The sequence below is a fragment of the Chelmon rostratus genome, chromosome 5 (assembly GCF_017976325.1).
Source record: "Chelmon rostratus isolate fCheRos1 chromosome 5, fCheRos1.pri, whole genome shotgun sequence".
NCBI classification, from domain to species: domain Eukaryota; kingdom Metazoa; phylum Chordata; class Actinopteri; order Chaetodontiformes; family Chaetodontidae; genus Chelmon; species Chelmon rostratus.
The window spans coordinates 9,764,866-9,790,153 of NC_055662.1; the positions used below are offsets into that span (position 1 = coordinate 9,764,866).

The following is a 25,288-nucleotide window of genomic DNA, read 5'->3' on the forward strand; positions in this document are numbered from 1 at the left end:
ATTCAACTTATTATTTGGCTTGTAAAACATATTTAATTTGCTCTAATTAATTTCATGAATATGGACTTCTTTATGTAATATGCACTGTGCAGCTGTCTTATATTGAGGAAAATATAATAGAATAATTATCATCTTGCACTTGATGGCAGATACTCAATCTTAAAAGTCTCAGACCAGGATTAGGTCATACTAGCAACAGTATCATCATAACATTGCATTTCAAATGTAATGTAATATACGATAGTTGGATTTATTATTTTCTAATTGGGGGCATTTCAAAGCCCTTTCTGAGTGGCTTTGCAGAGAAGTAAACCTTTGTTTGTGACCAGCTTTCTTCCCATCCAGTTATAAATAACCAGTTCTTCATAACCAACCAAGCTCATTTGTACTCTGTGCACAATAGTGCACTGCATTTGTAACAAGTCACTAAACTGTAGTGAAGCTAATTTAGCTCTCATGCCTTAATTGTAGCAAACATTCGTCTTTGACTGGAGTTTAATGATGCTAATTGCTGCTTGGTGAAATAAAACAAAAAGCTCTCGCAGGGTTTTTGTTCTCACTGAGGATCTGAGGTTGGAGTGTGTCCTTTTCAGTTATTGTCTCATAATGTGGGTGTTGTGAAGCCCTTTGAGACTCTAGCTGTGATTAAGAACTATGCAAATAAACCTGACTTATAGGGAGTAGGTGCCTTAGAAGCACCCCATGCTTGTATCGTTCACTATATTGGCTTTTATTCATGTAAAATCACGCCAGGATGACTCTTGAGATTTGTGTAGAAAGTCTATTTTTATCCAGAGGCAAAAAACCATCCCCGCTTACGTGCTCTCACTCTCTGGCCTGTTTTTTTTTTGGTAAATCAGCATTGTCTTTTTGTCACATGCTGAGCTCACCATCTGCTGCTACTGCAGCCTCATCAGTGTCCTTAAAAAGTCATTGCTGTATTCTTAATTATCTTCATTTAATCACCTCTCCTCTCCAGGGAAATGAAAGGTTATGAGAAAATGAGCCCACATAGGGAATTTATCAAAAGTGCAGCAGAATACTGTATGCAAGTGTGTACGGCCGTGGATGGCACAGTAAGTCCTGTTGTCCTTGTGCCATGTGTTTCAGTATTTACTGTTTTTATAGCATTTTAGATGAAATGATTGCTGCTCCATCACTCAGTCTCCTCACTGCTGTCTCCTCTAGCTGTAATTATATCAGTTTTCCTGTTTTCAGCTTGTTCTTCCATGTTCTATAGCACAATGCATAGAAATGTTTCTTGATCTGAGGCTCCATTCAGCAGGACAACATCATTTGTTTGTGCCTTCACAGCACATCAGTGTTGAAAACTAAATCAGTTTTATGATATGACAACTCCTGTCTTCTACCACTCCCTACCACACCTTGTTAGCATTAGGGAAGGATGATGGTTTGGGTTAGAATAAGTAATTTGTTAAGGAGAGTGGAGCTTTGTTATCATAATCACACACCAGCATTACTTGGTAGTGTATCATTATAAATCAACAGACTTGCAGTCAATGATTTCTTGTGTTGTATGTAGAATAAATGCATAATCCAAAAAAAAAATCTAAAACATGTGAAATTGTGAAATTTGAGTCTGGTCCAAGAAATGTTCCTGGTTAGCAAGAAATCTGTGGCTCACTGTCAGCCATGTGTAGGCACACTGGTCCCCGGACAGTCTTTTGTCTGCATGCGTGCAGAAGGGAAGTGTGGTTTTAGACGCAACATAAGGATTTAATGAAAATTAATTAAGAATAAAAGTATTTCATTGAGGACAGGATTTAGAGTTTTGCTGTCTGTTTTTTCCTCCCAATGAAAAGGGTGTTGTTGGAGCGACTGATATCGGCACTGCTCACTTAGTGCAGTTTTGGTGATTTACTGGTGAAAACGAGCTGGACTCAGTTTTAATAAAATGCTTATGCTTTTTTTTTTTACATTTCTTTACTTCAGTGGCAACATATTTTGGCAGTTAAAAGTGAAATCCCTCAAATACATCACAGTGTACGTGTGGGTTTGAGAATGAAATACTACCACAGTAATGGTGCCCTCACCCTCTATATGCCTCTAGAAGTGACCACATCACCTTCCTCTCTCCTCCCTCCTCTTCTGCCCTCTTTCTTATTGACTCTCAGTTAAGTCACATTTTCTCATCAGCGACGTGTGAACCAGATTAGCAGAGATGTAGGAGAAATGTGGTGTGAAGAGGTAATGTGTCATCAAACCGAATACTGTGGCATTGACACAGCTCTGCCTTTTCTCTCCTCTCGCTTTTGGTGCGCGAGTAAGGCTTGTTAGCATTCATGTGTTGCGTTCCTCGTCTCTCACACGTAGCAACGTCCTCCATTATTGAGCAGTTGTAAATGCTTTGAAGTTCCGCTGTTTGGGGAGTTTTTGTTCCAAAACAGGGCAGGAGTGGGAACGTGCAGCTTTGAAAGACAGAAATCTCTGCAGCTAGCCCAGTTATTGTGTCGTATTGATCAACATCCTTTTTCCCTTTATTTCTCTTCAACTCTGTGTTTATTTTACTGGATGTTTAAGCGATTCTGCAAATAGGACAGACTTGCATCAGAGCGAATAAAGGCAGAGCTGAAGCTGTGACCACCATCAGCCTGCTCTGCTCTGTCATTGAAAATGAGGTCAAGGTGGCGGAGAATCTAATTGATGCTCAACTCGACCCCACCGATTCCCCCGAGACTGTACATAGCAGTGCTGTTTGCTCTCACTCCACCACCACCACCACATGGTTACACCACAGGCTCAGACTCACATCCCATAAGCATTTGACCATGTGGGCAAAGCAGCTTGAGCTAATGCATTTAATAGTGAGAATATATTCTGCGTAATTTAATTAATGTGTTAGTGTGTCTGTGGCCAGATAACGTTTAAACAATTTCACACCAGCAGCAGCAGAATAAAAGTGGTTGGTAAATATATATATATATAATGAAAGACTGGTTCATTTTTCATCAGGATTAGAAGCAAGTTGTTGAAATGTCCTATATTAAACATGAACATTCATTCAATAAAACTCACTAAAAGAACATGAGCAGTCTTTAGAGAAATATGGCTGAATGACTGTGGTATGACACATGGTTACAGATCCACTGTAAGACGGGCAAGTTTATACCAGCAGCATGAGGAAAGTTTACTCAGAAAGTATAAATAAATCCTGCACACAGCAGGTCAGATCATCGTGTGTGCTGTAAATAACCTCCCCCAAAAAACACAAGCTGCATGAACAGTTAAACATAATTTGCATTTTGGACAACTGTGATACACGGTTTGGTCTAAATCTTAGTGCTCTCAAGTCATCGGGATTGTGTTTGTTGAAAACAATAACGAAGTTGTCACAACTGAGGAACATCAGTTTTACACAGGTCTGTCAACAGGTCCTTTGAAAGGACGAGCATCTGTTTAAAAAGTTGCCTCAAGAGGGAGCTGTGTGAAGTCTAATAAATATCCTCAAGTCAGCGTTGGTTGGGCCTGAACACTACAAGTTTGAAAATTGAAAAAAACATTCTGGGTGTGGAGTTAGAAAGAAGTGAGCTTACCAGACCTCCGTAGCCCACTCCTCAACTCTGCTGCAGGCTAGTGGCTAATAGCATAACACAGCCGAATCTCCGACTGAACTGTCAGTGCTAAAGTTGCATTGTGGGTTATGTAGGCGTTGGAATAAAGAAGATAATATCTCTGGATTTGCTGCATAGATTTTTATCCATTTTTAAAACTGTTCATTGTGAGTCTGACAGGGTTGGTTTCCGAACTTGGTACTTTTAAGGTACCGACCACATTCCATCAACACCATCAAGTACTGATTCGTGTTAAATTGATTGTGGCCAATTTTCATTACCTGAGAGCGCATCTAGGTGAGCGAGTATAAAGAGAAAGCGGGACCACCCCTGCAGCTTGTTCATGTCACAGTGAGTCAGGGCAATGGTGAGCTGAAAGCAATTGCAAGCGTGCTCACACTTTTCAAAATTCAGACAGCTCTTGACTCTGACAACACTCACTGCAATGTTTGTGATGTGACATGCAAAGCCGGCCAGGGCAACATGTCTGACACCTGGTAAAACATAAACGTGTCTAAAGCTGAAGAGTGTACCATGTTTACAAGTTGAAAGTCAAGTCTTCCTCTGCAGCTGCAGCTTAAACTAGCACGCCTGCAGCCAAAGAAGTTGAAAATGCATGGCGAATCTTTAAATATCGAATCTTTAAATATTGATTAGCTAGTTGGATAAGTTGTTGTTGGAGATAACTGATTTCATCATTTTTTCACTGTCTTGTTTGGTAGCTTAGCATTTTGAAGAGCATTTGGCATCCACAATTCCTTACCAACATGATATTTATACTGTGTTCTACATTATCATGCAAATAATGTATCAGCAGGATTTCAGTTCACTTAGTTTTTACTTTTTCAATGAGGACGTGATGGGTATGAAGGTGTAAAATGTAAAAGCAGCATGTTCATAATGATCTGGAACATAGTGTAGTAGGTGTAAACACTATGTGAGATTTTTTTGTATGTCCGAACCTGAGTATATAGAGCGCATATATATATAAATAAATATAAATAAATATACAAATATACAGTACAATCATCTTTAAAAAAAAAAAAAAAAAAATCCCAGAAACCGGTACCAGTTTCCACTCAAATGGGAACGATATACAACCTTAGAGTTTGCCAATGTGGTAGGAGTGCAGTGCTAAATCTGTGGAGTAGTCTTTTAAGCTTTTGAAAGCCCTACAAATATTAAACAACAGATTTAGAGCTGCAGATAACAATTATTTTCATTACTGATTAATCTGTAGATTATTTTTTATTATTTGATTTATTGTTTAGTCTGCAAAATGTCAGAAAATGGTAAAAGGAATGCCTATAATAGGCTCTCAGTGCCCAAGTTGATGTTTTGACATTGCTTCTTTCATTAGAATAACAGTCCAGAATCCAAACATATTTAATTTACAATGATATAAAACAGAGCAAATCCTCCTTAGATTATAGACTAAATGTTTCAGCACCAAGTCGATTTATTTCATGTAATTTAATCTTCACACCTCTAGCCTGGGGCCTTTTTCATGGTTTGGGCTAGGCTCCTTAATACCACTGAAATCTTAATGCTTTATTGCAAAATAATATTTTAGACAGTAGTGTGCTTCCAACTTTATGTTAGCAATTTTTAGTTTGTCCCTTTACTGTTTTAGCATGACAGTGACCCCGTACACAAAGCCAGCTCTGTATAGAAATGGTTTTCCAAGTTTGTGTGAGGTAGAATTTGAATGGCCTGCACAGAACGCTGACCTCAACCCCATCCAATACCTTTGGGAAGAACTCGAAGGCCGACTTTATCCTGTTTGCTTTTTCCCAAAGCTTATTCAGTTTTTCATTTCTTGTGCTTTATTTTCACTGTAGTTTTGTCAATATAAAGAAAGGATGTCAGAAATGTTTGTGATTTATAATTTTCAAATGTGAAGTACAATGGTTGTAAATCTGACATTTGGGATTATCATTTTAGCCTTGATAATGCAGCCCAATGTTTTAAGCATTTAGCTGATGTTTTCTCTGAGCAGCTTAGAATAAGCCTAAAATCCTGGATCACTCACATTATAAGCAACAAATAGTCCAAATGTGAAGGTTAAAGCTAAATTCACCACGGCAACAAATGTATAGATATGTGTATTTTTGTGCATAATTGAGAAATACAGGGTTAAGACAAATTTCCTCATGGTGGGATTTTTTTTTTTCTTCCAGTGAGACAGTGACCGAGAGGCCAGCCGAAAGACATTTGACTGCATGAAGAGGCCAAGTGACGGGACCTTGGTCCTCACCTAGACCCCTCTCACGACCCCCCCACCCCCACCCCCCCTCCCTGCTGCTTGGACATGGTGAGTCTTCTAAGCATGTCTGCTGTTGGTTTTCATGTCTTTTAGCCATGAATAGACTCCAAACTAAGTTATAGATGTTGTGTTGTTGTTGGACTACTGTTGTTGACTACCTGTATCTGTATGACCTGATTGTTGATCTGTGTTCGGATCAGATAAAATACCTTGTGAGCGGAAGCGGACACGGCTCGTTGCTTCCCAGGAAGAGGTTAAAATCCAACTAGAAGTAAACTTTTACAGAAACGAGTTACATGAAAAAAATGGACATGCTGGTCATGGTCTATGCCTGACTGCTGAAAATATTCTTGTTTTGGCTGGTGATGCTACACGAACTGTGCAGTTTCTTTTTCAAACCATCATGTTTGTTTGTAAGCTGATTTAGTTTGGAGTGTGTTGGCAGCTTAAGAGTTTATTTGTCAGACAAAATAATGAACTGTTTTCCTGTTGGACTGTTTGAGGCAGCAGGATAACAAGTGGTGTGCTGAAACACCTTTTTCTACCATGCTGAAACACTTGATGTTTCAATACTTGATGAGTATTAGGTCCCATTCACATAATTTGTGGAACACCACAACACAGACAATCCTCCAGAGATTTGATTGAGAGGTAAGTTTTGATGTATGAATAGACAGAGTATACGGTCTGAAATATCCCAACCCAGTTTTATATCAGGCCGTCAGCTGAAGAAGACTGTTGCAAACATTCGGAGTGATGCTTCCAGCAACATGACCTATGTCACTGAATCATCACTTATCTAGATCATGAATTCATATGTTATGGGCTGATTTTACAGTATATAGTTGTCTGATAGCAATATTGCATCTCTATTAAAAATCACAGTTTAAAAATATTAAGTATCTATTAAGAATGGATACTATGACCTAAAATTATTTTAATAAGAGTCACTGCTAAAAGTTATTAACTTGGGGGCACAAGATCCATATCTTGTTCACACAAGTAATATCTGCACAGTTATGGAATATCAATGTTAGGGACTGTAGTTCCATAGTTTTCTCTCTTACCAAACCTCAGAAGCAGAGTAAGGATTTCTGACACAACTTCACCTACTTTTAAGGTCTGTGAAGGAGGGAAAAGTCTGAAGAGGTCAAATCTCCAACAACGCTAGTGGTGTAGAGAACAACTTTATTATGAGACCAACCCATTTCAACTTGTGGCCTTCTTCGAGGTCATCAGATAACTGATGTGTTACCAAAGGCAATGTGATGATGATGCTGATGAAGGTGTCACAATGGGGTTGTTCTTAATACTACAAGTGTGACAGGAGTTTTTACCAAGAGTCAGTCAGATTACTTGTATTTTGTCAGTTTTGAAATAGTATTTGTGAAACCTTGTGTTTGACAAATAAGATAAAAAACTATAGCATAAAAGTAGTTCCAACCCAAGGTGGAGAGCTTTAAACGATCTTCTGATGTCATTATCGAAGTATCACCAAAACACTGCTGTCATAACAACAAAAGTGATTCTTTACCTCAATGTAGAGAATTTGGAGAAATCAAACGGCTTCTCTTTTTCAATACATCATGATGTATGTTATTCACGCGCACATAGATGGAGATTAGTATTTTTTAGAAAAATATGTGAAGCAAATACATTTTTGTGTAATCTCTATATGTGCTTTTTATCTGTTGAGAGATAAAGTGAAGAGAAGAAAATGTTAACAGATTGATTTCTGATGTGCGTACCAGATTTAAATAAATGGCATTCACCGACAAATCCTGCAATGCAATTCATTAAAGCAGTGAATGTCATTATCTTCTAATTTGAGTGCGAGCCTGAACTCCCAGCTGTCTTGTAGGTAACAAATAAAAGAAACCGGCCTGATGCCTGGCCGGGCTGGGATCCAGAGTCAGTGCTGAGGCCATGAAAGTCTTAATCTTTGATTTAGATCTCGTTAATGTTTCTGTGTACGTTTCTGTGTTATGGTTGTTGACGCTGCCCACACTTGCCGCTACATAGCCTCAAATGCCCCTGGCAGTTGAGCGAGAGATTAGCTAGGTCATGATGAATGACCCTCGCAACTCCAGCACAAGCCCCAGAGACTTGTGGCCATGAATTATTAAAGCACCATCATAAATAACTCACCGTAATGAGGGCGTGCGTACATGCTGCGGGCTGCGAGAGAGGCAGGAGAGGAAAAAAGGTGTAAAGAGAGGATCGGAGATGAAGGGGAAGGGATGATTGAGAGGGATAGCAGTTTGACCTTGGATTGAAAGCCCGTTGCGACGCATTCAGGCTTGTAAAAATGAGCACCGTGCTAATTTTGTACATCAGCTCCTTTTTTTTCTCCCCTCAGAGAGATGGGCTATATCCCTAAGTACATGTCATAAATGTTAATGTTAAGTAACGGCAGGCTGTATCTAGGCCACTCAGAGATTGGCAGCAGCACAGGTCGCTTCAGGTGTTGCTGTCATCGTGCAGACAGACGAGTGTTTCTGACACCGAAAACAAGTTCCTGCTTTTGCTCCATACTGTCAGAGGCGGAAGTTGAGGAAAACAACACCAGGCGTTGAATTTAAAAACACTGTGTTCACGTTCAAAGAAATGTATATTTTTAAAATCAACTTTATTTTTTCATTTATGCAGTTGGCAGTTATCCTGTGTAACCTTTTGGAAACATAATGAATTGCTGAACCATTTGTGAGTAAGTCTGTTGACACAGATGATACTCAAAATTCATCAGTGCTGCATAACTTTTTCGATAGCGAAGTAGTAAGTTAATGGTTTGATGATTTGTGAATTCATGTCAGACCAAAATAGGAGTTTTAAAGTTATGACTGACATGCTCTTATATTTTTAGGAGTTATTGCCAGTCAAATATGATCAAACCACCCTCCCACAGTCCTGGTAAAGCAGATAAAAAATAAAAGATTAAAGAATAAAATAAATTATGTGGTTTTACATTTATTTATAAGCATGAATGTTTTTTTCTAACTGCAACTTTCTTCGAAAGTGTTTCAAAATTGTTGAAAAATTCTTGATTTGAAAGAAGTTTTCATTTACTCTAATTAAAAAAATACATTAGGCACTTTTCACTTATTAAATCAGTACATGCCAGTGACCAATCAACAGTGTTCTCCTGTATGACATTTATGCTGATTAATGATAATGATAAGGCAAACAGACCATCTCAAAGGTCACAGGTTGTCAAGGTCACGGATTTGATTCCTACAGAAGCCCGTTTATGGCCATCAGCAGACATGTTTCCTCGCTGAATATCCTTGAGCCTCAGTCTGAACCTCCACCTGCTGAAATGAAAACACGTCTAAAATAAGAATGATAATGTCTCTCTTTCCCCTCGTTTGAACCCAGAGGTCGTTCCGGTCGTTTGCAAACGACGACCGCCATGTCATGGCCAAACACGCCAGCATCTATCCAGCCCCGGAGGAGCTGGAGGCTGTCCAGACGCTGGTGTCCACCGTGGAGGGAGCGCTCAAGAAAGTCTCTGATTGGATGGATGGCCTCAACAAACCATCAGGGAAGACCTCCACCAATAACGAGACTGAGGACAATACAGTGGAGAAGGATGCTGCTGAAATAAAGTACGTCCTGCTGTGTGTGCGCTTGTTAGGTTTGTTTAAATGTTTTTACCGTGATGAATAAAATCACTGTTACAACCAACTATTGGTCATACTGTCCTGTCCTGAGAACACCCCTGCTTCAATCAGAGTAAAGCACTTTTGTACCATTCTGTTGCATGGAATCGCTAAGTGGGTGTGTTTTCAGAGCTGAGGAGAATTTATTGCTTGCTCTAGTTTATTTTTGTTCCTTGTTTTCTCAGTACAGTGCCAGATTGTTTACTTCATAAAAAATGTGCTCTGCTGTAAATCTTCATCGGGTAGATACGTGTGATGATTGGATGATTAAACAAGCTCAACAAACACTCATAAATTTTCAAGATTTGGCTTGTGGCCTAAACATCCACACAGAGGTTTTATATGAGCAAACCTTCTAGATGGAGATCCAGTGGAGAGCTGATTTCATACAAATAAATCGATGTGGACATAAAAAGAAAACTATATTGTTGGTTTGAAAGAGTAGATCAAGTCAGCACTGTTGTATTAAATGAATTTATATCCAGAATGTCTTAAGACTAAGATAAAAAAAAAGTCTCAGCTCGCCCAGAGTATAAGAAATATATATTTTGTTAAGCTCAAACTCTGCTTTGAACATCTGTTTACTTGTGAGGGTGCACAAGGGGCCAGGTTATGTACATTTTGTCATCTGCCCATGTCTCTGAGGATCAACAAAGACGTCCATAAGGAGGCCAAAATTATGGCACAGACTATACCCATGGACTGCATGCACTGACTGGACAACAATCTAGTTGAAATGAAATTAGCATCTAAATTCATGTCAATGCAGTGAAGGAAAAAGTACAATATATCCTGCTGAAATATAGTTTGACTCTAAGTTTAAGCCAACATCAAAATGGAAACATTCATTGTACTCTTAGTACAAGTACCTCAAAATTATACTTAAGTATAGCACTTGAGTAAATGGACCTACTCCACACCACTGTAACATGTATAGTAATACTTGGAGCACCACAAGGGAAATTCCTTTTCTCCGTTGTATTATACAGAAATCGTCAGAGTGATGTCTAAAATCTCAGGTAAATAAAACCGAAACTGAATGTATGGCTGGCGACTACCATAGGTAAACAACAGGTAGGTAAACATATCTTCTTGGAAATGTGGGTCAAAACCCTTTAAGCTTTGGCAGATCACAAACAAAGTGTAGATTATTGTGGCGGGAATTGGTCGCTACAGAAATTTGGGACAATATCCTCAATCTTCATACATTTTGAAGTTCAGCCTAAGCTAATAGGATGCTTCAGCAGTCAAATCAACTGGGTGTGTCTTCCAGATGTGCTTTCACAAACAAACCCTGGTGCATTTGCCGGGTTAGTGTGGTTCGTTTGAACTGGTGTGAAAGCTGTTCATTGAGTCCTGGTGCAGACCAAGACCACCTCCTTTCAAGGGTCTTGGTCTGGTCCCAAACAAACTGTGGAGTGGTTCTTTGTGGTGGGAACATGATCTCACCTTGATCCAATCCACCCACTAGGCATACTTGGAGCGAAATGTCTCCAGTTGCCAGCTGTGCTTTGCATAGTTGGTTGTGAATGAGCCACTTTAACAGCTGCTTGCAACTAGGTGTCCATGTCCAAGTATCACCATGTGCCCCATAAAGTATGCCTATAATCATAATATAAGATATTATTAACAAAATCTAAAGTTTCCATTCTCTTTTCATTCAAGTTTCCTTCTCGCTTCCTTATATTTCGATCCAGAGGCTGCTTCACATTGATTGACGGGACTAATTGTTGCAATCTAAAAGGAATAGGTTTCTTTATTAGCAGATACTAATAATACTTATTAATACCAATAACTGTATTAATATCAATAACATTATTAAAATGAATTAATGATAACATGGCACCACCCTAAAATCAGGGGCCGATAATCAAACCAGTCTCACAAAAAAAAATTCTCTTAAAATACCAATGTTAAAAATACCATGTAGACTTGATTCATGTGCCCTTGAGCAAGCCCCCCTATATGCTCCCCGGCCGCCTGATGCGGCAGTCCACTGCTCCTGTGGGTTTCACTGCATGTTGCATGTTGCATGTGTGTGTTTCAAAACAGTGATGGGTGTATCAATACAGACTTAGTTAGAATAGTCACATTTATGAATACATTCAGCTGTTCACTGCAGTGAGAGCTGAGCTCCTGGCTGTATTTGTATGTTATCACCTCTGCATGGCTGTGAGAGACTGACCCTGGCTGTCATCCATCTGCCCTCAGGCCAGACAGTACGCCAGTGCTGTGCGGGGTGACACGCGTTGATCTGGTGGCCAAAGGCCTGCTCATCAAAGGGGACATGGACCTGGAACTGGTGCTGATGTGCAGGGAGAAACCCACCAAACTCCTGCTGTACACTATCAGTGCCAACCTCCCCCTGCAGATCCAGGTACACTTAGCCACACCTCCAGCACTGCAGTCAGTGTTCAGCACGGTGCATCCAAAATGAGCCATGCAAGCACAGCTGAGGAAACAACCTTGGGTGCTTTAAAAAAGCATCTTTGTGATCTGAGCTTCAGTGGAAACGCTTGTCCACAGAGAACAACCACAAGTTCTTTATGCGGGATAAAGGAGTGTGTCTGGTGACATTGAAGAAGAGACACGCTGACAACCCTGAAGTGAAGCACAACATGATGATGATGATAATAATAATAATAATATAAATGGCACATGGATTTGCAAAGATGTATGGTAGACAGTATATCATATACAGAAATCTAACTTGAATTTTGATAAAATGTAAAGTAATATGTTTAGAACATAGCATTTGAAATACATTGTAACCTAAAATTGTGCCTTTTGCTGCTTTGATAGGCCTATTTTATAGTAACACTCATACTGTGCAGTGTTGTTCCTTTATATTTCTACATGCATATATCAGATATACCAGAGGGTAATGGGAACAAAAACATCCCCTGTCAGCTGTGATATGTGGGTGTATTTCCATCAGTGATGGGTGATATGGGAAACAAATCACCAAATTCTGAGATAAGATTACATTGTTAAACAACACAACACAACAACACTGCATTCTTACACATTTTTGTGATATATGTCCCAGTTCTTTGCATTCTCTGCAAAATGAATGTAAATAAATATTTTGGAGTCAGAATGATATTCAGTCCATCACATAAGCACAGGACATTGGGGCATTATACACACATGCTTTAGATTATTTGAAATTTTAACAAGTGTTTGGACAGAGTCACAGAATTATCTACTTGAGTTTAGTTTAAATATTGACCATATCCATATCACTCAGCATCTAAATCTGTATCCCTCTCAGTCTGTTTTTTCTAGTAATAATAATGATAATGATAAAGAGATTTATTTGTATAGCACCTTTGATACAAGAAATGCTCAAAGTGCTTTATAACTTATAAATTAAATGCACCAAGTGAAAAGAAAAGTAGTTAGCTGGTGAGTTATCGTAAACATCTGCCATTACTCCTGAAGACCAGCAGTTTTAGAGCGCACCCTAAGCACAGTTACCACAAGCAGTCAGGTTCTCTGTCAGATTAGCATTAAAATTGATTAGCTTTATTAATGAAATTAAAACCGTTGCAAAAATACCAGCGATGCCTACTATACAACAACAAAACAATCCCAAATATACTTTTTGATTGACATTTTAACCCACCCTAATTTTAAAAAATCACAATTAGATAAATTAGGGTAGGTAATTTAAAAAAAATCACAATTCAGTATAGATAAGGTATTCCTTAAAGTCATTATCTGACCCTCTAATCCAGACTCATGTGTGTGACAGCAGAACAAGTTTAAATAATTAACAGCACATACCAGTAAAGACAAATTTAAACCTGACCGGAGCAAAACATTGTTCTGTCCCCAGAATACTGTTGTATTACAGAGGTGCTCTGAGGCAAAATAAATAATTTCTCAGGGAGAACTTTTTTTTTATTCTTAAACCAGATGGAAGGATTATTTTTAGTCAGCAGCAGGAGGGGATACAGAGGAGATGATTTGAAGTGGATATGATATGAAAAGGAAGTGGCCTGTGCTACTGAGACTATACTTGATTCATCTCTGCCATTCTGTCTCCGTGAGATGTTTAAAGCCCAGACTGCAGTTTAATCGTCACACCACAACTTCTGACCACTGGGACTCTGTCTTTACATCACTGACTTGCTATGTCAGTTGGACATGATGCATTCCAGCAACCCTGGGAGCTTTGTGTGTTCTTAACATCCCAAATTGTTGGGATAGGATAGAGTTGTACAAATAACTTTATCAGAAGATGTGTACCCTTCAAATGGGTTTCCAGAGAGTCCCCCCTCCCCCAAGCATCTGCTGGCTAACGAAGCAGTTCTGACGTACACAGAGCCTAAATGTGCTTCCTGTGCCCCCATCTCAGTTAATTACCTGCCATAGCTGCCGTGCGTGCTTCATCATCAATGGAGGAAACCATTTGAAGCTCTCATTTCCTGGGCCAAACTGGGAGAGATTGACAAGCAGAGGGGGTGATGGATAGGGTCATTTCTCACAGAGACGAGATAGAGGGAATGCACTTGAAAACATGCCACTGAAGGTAACAGGAATCTTGAGGAAAAACAAGATAGTTTGGCGTGCTGGGAATTGGCTGACTATAACAACAGGGGTGGAAACTCTGAATGAAATGTGGAGGAAAGCTTCATTGCAAACACAACTATTTGTGCCTTTTGCTGCTTTGAAAGGCCTATTTTATAGTAACAAAAAATGTAGTTTAAAGTCAAATTATGTTTTTGTTTTTACTTAAGTTTTCTCGGCACCTAAAGATCAATATATTGTATGAATACTGTAAATTCCCAAGTAAGAGCAAGTATCCAATAAGAATAAAGACCTGTCTCTAAAGCTTTATTCAATTCTCCTATTCAAGTTATGTTTTTTGTCATTTAGCTGCAGGTGTCTTTAACACCTGTTTCTACGACCTTTGCAAGAAGAACCACAATGCTCATGTAAAACTTTGCTTAGTGACCTCACAATGAATCCACTCATACATTTGCTCATCGAGTTTGACAGTACTTAAAATGACAGGACACTCAGTTGGGACACTGGTGTGATACACACTGTACTAAAAGCATTTTGCTGGATATTCATTTATGCACGGATTAAAGTTGAAGAGCTAAGGAAGGGTTAGGGTTATGAGGGAATCTTTACCTTAATTTGACGCCATTCAGTTCGGATGTGTTGAAAGTTATACAAAGATGTTACAAGTCTGACTGGCTATAGCCTGTTTCAAATAAAGGCCTGCCTATATCTGTAGTTAACGTAAATAAAGTACAGTTATTTAAATTTATTTGAGAATATATTTACAAAAATGTTTTATTTGTAGTCCAGTGATTCTACACAGTACAAGTAGAACTGCAGAGCCTTGTTCTTTACAAACAACAGGAGTCAATGTTGCGACTGTGATATTCGATTTTTAATTAATCGTGCAGCCCTGCCTTGCAGACAATGACGGAGGACAAATACGAGGTGCAGTCGTGCGTGCCTGAGGCAGCCATCCGGGTCTGCAGCACCAAAGACCCGCAACTCACGCTGAAGATCACCCTTTCCTCCTTAGCCATGAGGGAGGAACACAGCACCACAGAAGAAGGTATTGACCTACCCCCCTCCCATGCCTCTGGCTGGGAAGGACGCTACCCCTGTTTTTATTGACCTTTTTATGGCAACAGAAGGCTGAGAGAGAGGAAAAGGGGGAAGAAGAGAGGGCAGGGTCATACCGAAATGTAAAGGTATAAAAGTACTATGACACCTGAGCTTGATATGGGAGATAATCTGGGCAAAATTGGGAAGATACATTGAGAGGGCTGAAAGCTGAGAGGCAAACAGGGGAAAAAGGAGAAGGGATGATATGGATCTGGGTCAAGTGTGGTGGAAATAGCAGATGGCTGGTGCAGGATGATTTCCGCAGGGGATATGTTGGGTTGGGATTGGTGCAAAAAGAGATGTCTGTCTCAGGTGTCCTCTTGTATCATCCTGCATCAGATGAGAAAGGATTCAGAAATCCAAACGTCATAGAGGGGAAGTTGTTCCTTTTTGTCCAGCCATGTTAAAAACAGGCATCATTTTAGACCAGAAATACATTTATTTTAAGGAATCAATCCCTAAAGAAAGGGAGGTGGTTGTTCAAGTGAAGTTATCCCTCACACCAACAAGACAGTTCATCTCAGTAGCTGTTTAAAAATCACCTCCTTTGACCGAACATTGATGGGAAACTTGAGTCTCCATTCTGTCAGGTGTCTAAGTCAAGAGCTGATGTGTAGAGTCACTGCTTCGACTGCGTTTGTTTTCTCCCGCAAATGGGAGTGAAATTAAAAATGAATGAAAGGCAAGTCAAAAGTGAAGAGCTGCCATTATGAAACAGCGAGTCTGATTATGGTCCCACTCTCAGTGGGAAAGATTGAGTCGAGCCATCACGAAAGGTAGAAAAATGGATTGTGCCAAACAGGAGAGAGCAGTTCCAGAGCACAGCTGTCGAGTGCAGAGTCGCATCAAGAAGAAAACCATTTTTCCTTCAGGTTCAACATCCTGTCAGCACAAACAAGGACAGAGTTTTTGGGTTTTTTTCTCATCCAAGTTTGTTTTAGTGTGAAATCCCATAAACACAGACTGTCCCTCTATTACTTCTGTACACACACAAACAAGAGCACAACTGATTATCCTAACAGTGTTTACTACACTTGAAAAAGTAGCAGAATTTGAATCGGTTATTAAGATTCCAGCCTTTGAGGTACTCCAAGATGGTTTCCTGAAGAATTTAGGGTTTATGAACTCTCTTCTTTGGATTTGGGTCCAATAACCAGCTCCATTTTGGATCCAGTTCCAGGTTGACAAAATATCTGCATTTGCCAGGATCAAGGGCTAATAAATCCCTTGTTGAATCTTGTATTTCTTCTTGCTCTTTTTTAGCCACAAATATTTCTTTTAAACATTCAGGTAGCAAAGTTATTGCACATCAGAAACTTTCATTGACGGGTGTGCCTGAACAGAAATTCTGACTTTGGAAAAACAAACAAACAAAACAAATCTTCCACACTTTAATCACTTTATTGATGATTTTTCACTTTTTGTACCTTTATCAGGTTAAATATGTGTACATATTGAGCCCCTACCCTATCTGTGCTACTTAACATCTCATATATGACGGTTCTTCAAGGAACCCATTCAGGAATATTTCTTTTCTGGTGAGTAACCCGTAACTGGCTTCCTTTGGCTCTTAGCTGACCCCTGGTTTTTAGAGTATACCTCCTGTAGCTGGCCTCTGCTCACTGACTGTTGGTTTTGTTGCCGTAGCTCCGCAGGTCAGCGCGCTGTGTGGATTGACACTTCTCTGCGGCCCCGCTGCTGATGAGGCGCCCCCCCCACCCAGCAGCAGGAAACCCCGGGTACAAGGGGCTTCCCCGACAACCAAATCAAACCAACCCACTCACTCTCTGCCTCAGACATGCTCCTCTACCCCCTCCTCCCCCCTTCCTCTGTTGACTGGACTTCTCTCTGGGTCACCATGAAATTCTGGTCCATGTCTACTGCCGAGCACATAGACGAAAGGGGCAAAACGAGTACATTAACCACCAGCCCATGTCCACATCTGTGCTTCTTTGCTTTAATTACAGGGGCTGACCCCTCTCTGTTGATCAATTGTTAAATTATTTATTGGCTCAAAATGACATCCCAAAATTTCATGTTGTAAAAACGGTCTTAACTGAATTAATCTGATGTCCTGGTCACTAATCAAAATTCCCCTAAACTGATGTCAGGGAGAATTTAGCGGGGGTTGTCCTTATCTGTATGTGGTCTTGACCTGTGAGTGATGGTTCCTTCATGGCCTGTCTCTGGGAAGCAGCTTCCACAATTCATCTGCATACCGGGCAAACAGAAAAGAATTTAGGTTATTAATTATATTGAGATAACAAGTCTGTAAAGTAAATCAATGCATAAATACTTCAAAATTCACAAAATAGCTGGAATAATCGTGAGTATTTTTCTTCGGGTACAATAAAATCTACGTCTTATTCCTTATTTGTGTATTTTTATCACCAGTCTTGAGTATGCCACCAGAATAATCCAGTGTTTCAGTGTCTGGAGTTTTGTTGCCGCAATCAATTGGATCCCATTTAGTTTGTAGGTGGCACTCGCGTTTAAATGAAAGAGAAACATCTCTACATGAGAGCTAATCAGAAAATGGAAATTAAATGTCAAAGCGGGAAACTAAGTAATTGTGAGATGGAATGTGATAGCAGACAGTAAATGTAAGTGATGTAAGTGAGCAAACTAGGGCTGAAGCAATTAACGTTATTATTAACAACAATCAATTAATGTAGTTGAAGAAAATTAGTCAGAAGCATTTATCATTCATGTATATTATGTACAATACACATAGTGAAATGTGCCAAAGGTTTGGTGTGTACTCTAATGGAAGTCTAGTATTAATAAGTGATGTTTTGACTGATCATTAGGCCTTGCAGTGGGTATCAGGCTGTGGTGCCCTAAATCTACTGAACTCTGACAGGTGACACCATTCTCTGACCCCTCACCTAACATACTTTTAAGCCGCCTTTGAAATCCTTGTCTCACTCAAGCAGAGAATGGATAGTCAGCAGCTGAAGCGCAACTGTGTCTCTGCTGAAGGAATTCATTATTTGATTAGTTGATGGAAAGAAAAATGAATTGTCAACAGTCAATTATCAGTCCTTTCTAAAGAAAAATGGCGAACATTCACTGATTCTAGCTTCTCAGACGTGATAATTGCTACTTTTCTCAGTTTTATAATTGTAAATTCAATATTTTTGTTTTTAGTTTTAGGCTGCAGGTAGATAAAGAATATGAAGTTATAGTGATACGATGAAACCTTCTTGGGTTGTGGAAATTTGATATTTGATTTGGTATTTTTTGGAAATGGATTTTTATAGCTTTTGTCTAGTCTACTGACCACTCAAAGCACTTTACAACACATGCCAGATTCACACACACACTCAAACACCAATGGTGCAGCCATCAGGAGCAATTTGGATTCAATATCTTGCTTGAGGACAAATCGCCATGCAGACTGGAGGAGCCTTGGATCAAACCATAGAGCCACAGCCCCCCTGCATTTTTTCTGTTTTCTGATATGTTAAGAAATACGTAATTGATTAATAGAAATAACAAGAAAATTTCAGAATAATAACAACAATTCTATCTTGCAGCCATAAAGTATTAAGTGTTATCTAAGCTTTCCATTGAATAAGTTCATCAGTTTGATAATTAATTATAATTTAACACTGAAAAGGTCTATACTCATATATTTCTGTGGCACACTTGAGACTACAAAGATTACGGTTAGAGAATGGCATTATTTAATTGCAGTTTTAGTGTTCATTGTATTGAAAAGCTGAGTACAGTCCAGAACACGATGTATGACAGCACAAAAGAAGTGCTTAACCTTACATTGTCATGAGTGCGTCCTTATATAGCATCAGTCCATTAACCCTGGTATCACGAGGACCACAGAAGAACATGGTCCTAAGAACCACTTCTGCACTTTTTAGTAACTTTAGTTTCTTGCCTCAAAGTAATTTTTAAGAAGGAAAAGCAATGCATTGGCTTTTTGTCGGGTTTCACTTCAGTTACCAGTTTCATTTGTTCTGAGTTGTCCAGGTGCACTGAGCAAGCTAAACTGAGAGAGGGCACCAAAAAGTGCTGGATTAAAAAAAGTTTACTTCCATCTTACTTTAACCAATCATGCCATGAGCTGCAGATGTCCTGTCAGAGTGGTGCAGTATATTACCCAGAAGTCCCAGGGGCAGAACATGAAGGTCCTCAGTCCTTGGTCTTGGAGGAGGAGTGACACAGGACAAACCCTGTGTCTCTTATCAGCTCCTTCGTTTGTCTTCCACCTCTTCCATCCTGTTCAGCTTTCACTACGGTCTCTACAGCAACAGACTGCTAAACCACACACATCGCTCCTCAGCTCACATTACTGCTGATGAATCGCATGCAGACGGATAAATTGGAATTTGGATACTGCGTATATTTGGAATTGGAGACTACTGTGTGACCTCCTCCCTACGAGCAGGAGCTTTTTATAATGCTCTGTGTCAGCATTACTGTCAGCTTTGTAGAAAATAGCTGTGATTTAATCTCTGCCGGCTATTGCTCATTGGGAGAGATCTCTGAACCATAATGAGACTGATTCCAGTGTGATGGGACATTTATCAAGATTTAATATGTTTCAGGTTGCAGAAATGTCACTATCTTAGATTTCCTGGATGAGATAATTGATAACCTGTGAGCCTTTACTCTTGAGCTCTGCAGTGTGGTCTGCAGTCTGTTCCCCCTTTTGTTCGTCTGCTTGACTGTCCCACAGTGGGCACCCCTTAGCTGCTCCCGAGAACAAACAGCCTTCACTTTCTTTCCAGGGTGGCGTTCTCACTCTCAGATGTTTATGTTGTCGTTGTCATCTGCTGTTGTCACTCTTCTTCTGCTGTCGTTCTCCCATGGCTCGGCCTCCAGTCATGGCAGGAGAGCTCCCCACAGGAACCCGGTGTGGAGAGACTGATTCAGTCATACATAAACATCTGACCGACCCCGCAAGAGTGAAAATACTAGCATGGCGCCCCAGAAAACTGCAGAGCAAGCTGCCTTTTCAAAGCAGGATGGCGTTTTTCTCTACAAGTAGAATTGCTAATGTGTCTGTAGTGTTCCCTGCCTGTCCCCAATCTCAGCCATTCCTGAGCCAGAATTTCACAATCCACCAAATGTGTCGTTGTTCCAAAGTGTTATTTTAATCTTTAATCTGGCTTTTGGTCCTGAGTCGTTGCCATGCTCTCATTTTCGTCCTGCGCCGTAATTGATAACACACTAATCTGGCGTGTTCCATCGCCTTCAGCCACTGATCTGCATCTAGAGTGAGACTCCGGCCGAGCAGCAAGACGCATGCGCTCACGTCTACTCCGGTTCCTCCTGTCAATGTTATGAAAGATCCTGCCTTGTGCATGAGAAACCCCCCTCTCCCAGAAAATCACGGACTCTCTCAAATTTCCCCTCTCTTAGCTCATTCGGTCAGATCAGTGGGTTTGCCTAATAATTAGCTGTCCAACCCTGCTGCCTGTGTGTCTGTGTGTGAGTGTGCGAGGTCAGTGTGGTCACGCTCAGTCTGTCCTGTCTCATCCTGTTCCTCTCTCCAGAGGAGGACACTCAGGAGGACAAAAAGGAGAAGCAGGAGGACAAGGAGGAGGAGGATGTCCTGGACAGGCAGAAGTGCCGGGCTGCGCTGGCTTCGCTCCGACACGCCAAATGGTTTCAGGTGAGAACAGCGTAGCTGATGACACAATAAGTGTCTTTACACGCTGGCAATCAGTCTTTCCCTGAATATTCAACCCTCTCTCTGAAAAGTACAATTTGTATACTTCAATGTGCAACGCAATGCCACCCAGATTTGGAAGGATATCTATCTCAAGGTGTGCAAACACAATATCCCTGGAACGCCTTCAAGGAGGAATTTCTTCAAATTTTGCCAAAATATTCTCTTGTCTCAAGGATGAACTGATTATATTTTATGGTCAATGGTCACTGTGACACAACAAATTTTAGAGCATAACTCAAGAATTCATGCTTATTATTACAAAGTTTAACACCAATGTCTCATTGGACAAAATGATGAATGCTGATTGTATAGATCGTTTGTGTCCCCGGGTTGAAGATGTGTGTGAATTGAATCTGTAGCTTCTCTGCAGCAGCATCCATATTTGAAGCGTTGTAGTCCACCACAAGCTCATTGGTTCTGCAGATATTGAGCTTCAGGTGATTGTTGTTACACCATGTGATGAAGCTCTCAGTCCTCTGTGCCCCTCTGGAAAAATAGACTCATAAGTGAAGACAGCATGTTTTCAATGGAATCATACATGTCAATATAGTGATAACTTCCATTTCACGAGAAAATACACTTTTAAATTCCTTCATTAAATTCCTTAAAGTCTTCACTTCATATTTTATGAGTCAGGACAGACATGGATATAAATACAACTTGACTGGTTGGCAGAGGCGTCCAACTGCCAGATATGATTTTAATATAGCATAGCCTGATTTCAGGGGGGCCGCTGGAGCTGCCTTTTTATCAACTGATTGACAGCAGTCGTTTAATACAATAATTGGTTCATTCACAGATGTGTGAGGAGCAACATCCAGGCATATTCACACAGGTGTACATTAGCTGACATGTAAGAGTGTATGAGTGTTTCTAGAATGATCATGAATAGTGGAGAAATCTAAAGGGAAGAACAGGCAGCATGGAAACAGTTGAAATGTTATTTTTCAGTGCAAGTAGAAGAGCATGACAGAATGAGATGTCACTGTGAAGGTCATGAAGAGATTCTTCACCAAATCAAGTTTCAGATGAGCTGCAACTCTGCTGACCTGACTGAACTGAGAGTTCCTCCACTCCTGAGGAGGCAAGAGGGAGATGAGAGTCAAGGTCAGGTGAAGCGGTGAACAGCTTCCCTCAGGGAAGGAGAGCTGAATGTCAAGTGATATCAGAGCAAAGGGCTGCACTGTGGACTGAAGGTGAAGCAATCCAAAGAGGATTCTCTTTCATCACATTCACACATGGCTGATATGAACCGCAGACCTCTACTGATCTATAATAACTGCACATACAATTAGTGATGTTCATCTTCACCATCCACCATGTCTGGAAGGTTTAAATGAAAGCACCTGAATAAAATTACAGACTTTATTGTTGCGAATAGTCATTCTATGCAAATTGAAGTGTCAGTAATCTCCAGAGTAATTTGCTATTCCCACATTCTTCTAATATTTCAGCTTTGGTAGAACATTTAGAGGTTTGTAAAGCATTTTTGGAAATTGTAAATTCATTGTATCTCTTTTCCAGAGATTTTAGCAGGTTTTATTATTCCATGTATATGTAATGTATGTATTGTATTGTAGTTAATTAGATCTTGAAAACCATGTTTCCATTTCACTTGTATTATGACGGGTTACTCTCAAATTCTTTTGTTCGTTTCTGTCATCCAGCAAACCACTTCTGCTCTTCAGAAATGTCAGATAATGAAGAGGAAACAGTTCAATGCCGCTGTTGTAAATTAGACAACCAACAGTGTTAATCATCAATTCTGACTAAAATGATCCATTGCAACATTTATTTCAAATAAAAACCTGTAAAACAACCTGTTAGTTGGCAGTAAATATGTTGACAGATTAGCTCACTAGCAGGAGAAGGAGTATCATGCCTTGAAGAGTCACCTACATTTCACTCTGTGGTGTGAACAGTGCAAATTCACTGTCAAAAGCTGTTTATTGTGAAATATTCCATATTCTAGTCCTGGTACCAGTATTTTATTCTCAAAAGAAAGATTTTGCAGTATCCCTTTGGCTATTCCAGAGTGCATGTTTATACCCCTCAGAGGCTAAACTTAACAGAATTACTGCCAACAGATGAAATTGTCACAGAATTGAACATTATCAATTTAAATATGACAATCAGCGTATCACAATGGTGTCAGCAGCATATTGACATTTCAGGGGTTGTGAAAATGCCTCCTGTAGTGCTGGATCTCATATCCCCGAGCCTGGGAAGTGTCATGGACACATATTCTTGGAGTGTGTGTTGTTCAGCTAGACTACTGCCTTGTTGAGATGCTCCTCATGCTGTCACTAAGTTTTGTCTGTCTGTCCCCTCAGGCCAGAGTCACAGATCTCAAGTCCTGCGTCATCGTCTTGAGGATTTTCAGAGACATGTGCAACAGACTGCCCGGGTGGCAGCCTCTCAAAGGATGGGTAGGTGACGGCCACAGAATCAGAATGGCTTGTAGTACATCTCACATTCAGAAGAAGATAGACAGGAATTGTATAAGTTTATTTCCCAGGCTTTAAAACAGTAAACTTTTTGTCTCAAGCCCAGAATCATGACTGTAATTGAATGAGTTTATGCTTTGTTGAGTGTCGTCTCTCTCTCTTCCTCTGTAGCCTCTGGAGCTGATCTGTGAAAAGGCCATAGCTACCTGCAACCGGCCGCTGGGTCCAGGTGAGGCCCTGCGTCGCGTCATGGAGTGCATCGCCTCAGGGATTCTTCTTCCAGGTCAGTGATCAGTCCTTCACAGCAACCTCCAAGCTATGTTTGTTGTTCACATTTGCACTTTCTCCCTCTCTTCTGAGCTCCAGGGTTTAACATCGTTTATGAACCCTGGGTGTGCTGTCCATAAAAAAATCCTGGAATTGTCAAGTGAGATTTAGAGGCAGCACATACAAAATTAATAGGATAGTAGAGGCAGAGTTGAACATGAACAAGAGCAGAAATCTCTAAATTGAACTTGTCTGCACAAGTTCAAAATGTTTCATGTTAAGAGAAAAAAATGATGTTCCTCAATAATGAACCAGAGCAAAAAAGTGAGAAGAAGTGAGGAAAAACAAAATCACTCTGAGTAAAATTACTTTGATGTAGAAAACCTCTGTACTGTCAGTTTTGGGAACAAGCTGTTTATGGCTAGAAGATATGGACTGGAGAAGTAATCCAGCAGTCATATTTTTGCAATTGACCTCAAACAGGTTCTGGCAGATTGTCAGATGAATCAAGAAGAGGAGGCACGGCTTTGCATGGGCAGTTTTCAACACAGAAGGTCAACTTCTGACCTCTGTGGTCGAAGTCACTGAGACCTATGAAAAGCTCTCGGCTGGCTGGCAGGCATGGGTGTCGGTTCCCATCTTTAAAAAAAAAAAAGAGGAGGGTGTGCTTCAGTTTTCAGAGTACTGTAGTGTTCAGGCTCCATCTGAAAGCTTATTTTGAAGTGCTGACAAAGAGCGTCTGGCCAAATCAGAATTGGCATTGTGGATTCTGTCCTGGTTGTGAAACAGTGAACCAGCAGTGTATTGTTAAAAGGCCTCTGTCCATGACCCTCAGGGAATGTTGTTTAGAGCACTGTGGGAATACAGGGTGTCAGGGCTGCCGCTACAAGCCGTCTAGACCTTTTATTACTGGACTGATTCCTTGAGATTTTCATGGACAGGAGTTGAAGGCAAGGTTTTAATCATAAATTTTGAAATGGTGAATTTAATTGGCAGTGGAAATTATGTATTTTACAGTATTTTCTATTAACGAGGGAGGTAAAAAGGCACAACAAGCATTGAAAGTAAAGTGAAAAGATTGTTTTCATGGTGGCAGGGCATTGACTCGTGGAAATGAGTCAGTTTTTAATATGTTATGTTCTCATGTAGGCAGCATATGGCATGCCCTCTGTTTGATACATTCAACAGTTTTAGTCTTGTAAATGATTAAATTCTTTCTGCCAGAAATTAATATGTGAGCCGTCAGGGGTTAGGAGTCAAGCACAGTGAATGAATCCAGTAATCAGACTATCTATTCAGAAGGCTGCGAAATGAAATTACAGTTTGACAGTGAAAGTGACAACAGCAAGGACGCTTGAAGAACAGTGTCAGAAAAAAAAAAGCGCTTCATTGCCCTTGAATGAGTGGAAACGTAGGCCTTTAATTTAATCAAGTATTTCAAACCATCGATCCGATGTTTATGATAAGTGACTGATTGGTCAGTGCATCGATTCTGAAATGCATGTTAAGTACAGTAGCACTTTTCTAAAGGGATTCAACGTGTGTACATGATGAACGATATGCCTGAAGTGGAGCGACAGCAGCTGTCAATCACCGCTGAAGTCTTAAAGAAAACTTTCTCTCACTCGAGGGTAGCACCAGGCAACTCTGTTCCACTAACAAAATAAAAAAGTTTGCATGTGAAGTTTGAAAATGGAATCAGCCCAGGGACTGAAAACAAAAAGTTAGCAGGCAAATAAGAT

The 25,288-nt window shown here is 40.2% G+C and overlaps 1 protein-coding gene across 3 annotated transcripts in view; it reads left to right on the plus strand.

Moving 5' to 3' along the window:
* LOC121606156 (spermatid perinuclear RNA-binding protein-like) overlaps positions 1-25,288 on the plus strand; it is a 78,558-nt gene that overhangs the window by 33,415 nt on the left and 19,855 nt on the right. For 2 of the 3 annotated variants that reach the window (XM_041936344.1, XM_041936343.1), the window contains 7 exons: positions 5,753-5,886; positions 9,214-9,443; positions 11,709-11,874; positions 14,937-15,081; positions 20,654-20,772; positions 23,166-23,261; positions 23,451-23,562. In XM_041936344.1, coding sequence (XP_041792278.1) covers positions 5,884-5,886; positions 9,214-9,443; positions 11,709-11,874; positions 14,937-15,081; positions 20,654-20,772; positions 23,166-23,261; positions 23,451-23,562 — 871 coding nt within the window. In that variant the 5' untranslated portion in view covers positions 5,753-5,883. Of the gene's footprint in view, positions 1-5,752; positions 5,887-9,213; positions 9,444-11,708; positions 11,875-14,923; positions 15,082-20,653; positions 20,773-23,165; positions 23,262-23,450; positions 23,563-25,288 lie in introns of those variants that run through there. The other variant, XM_041936345.1, reaches the window with a different exon arrangement.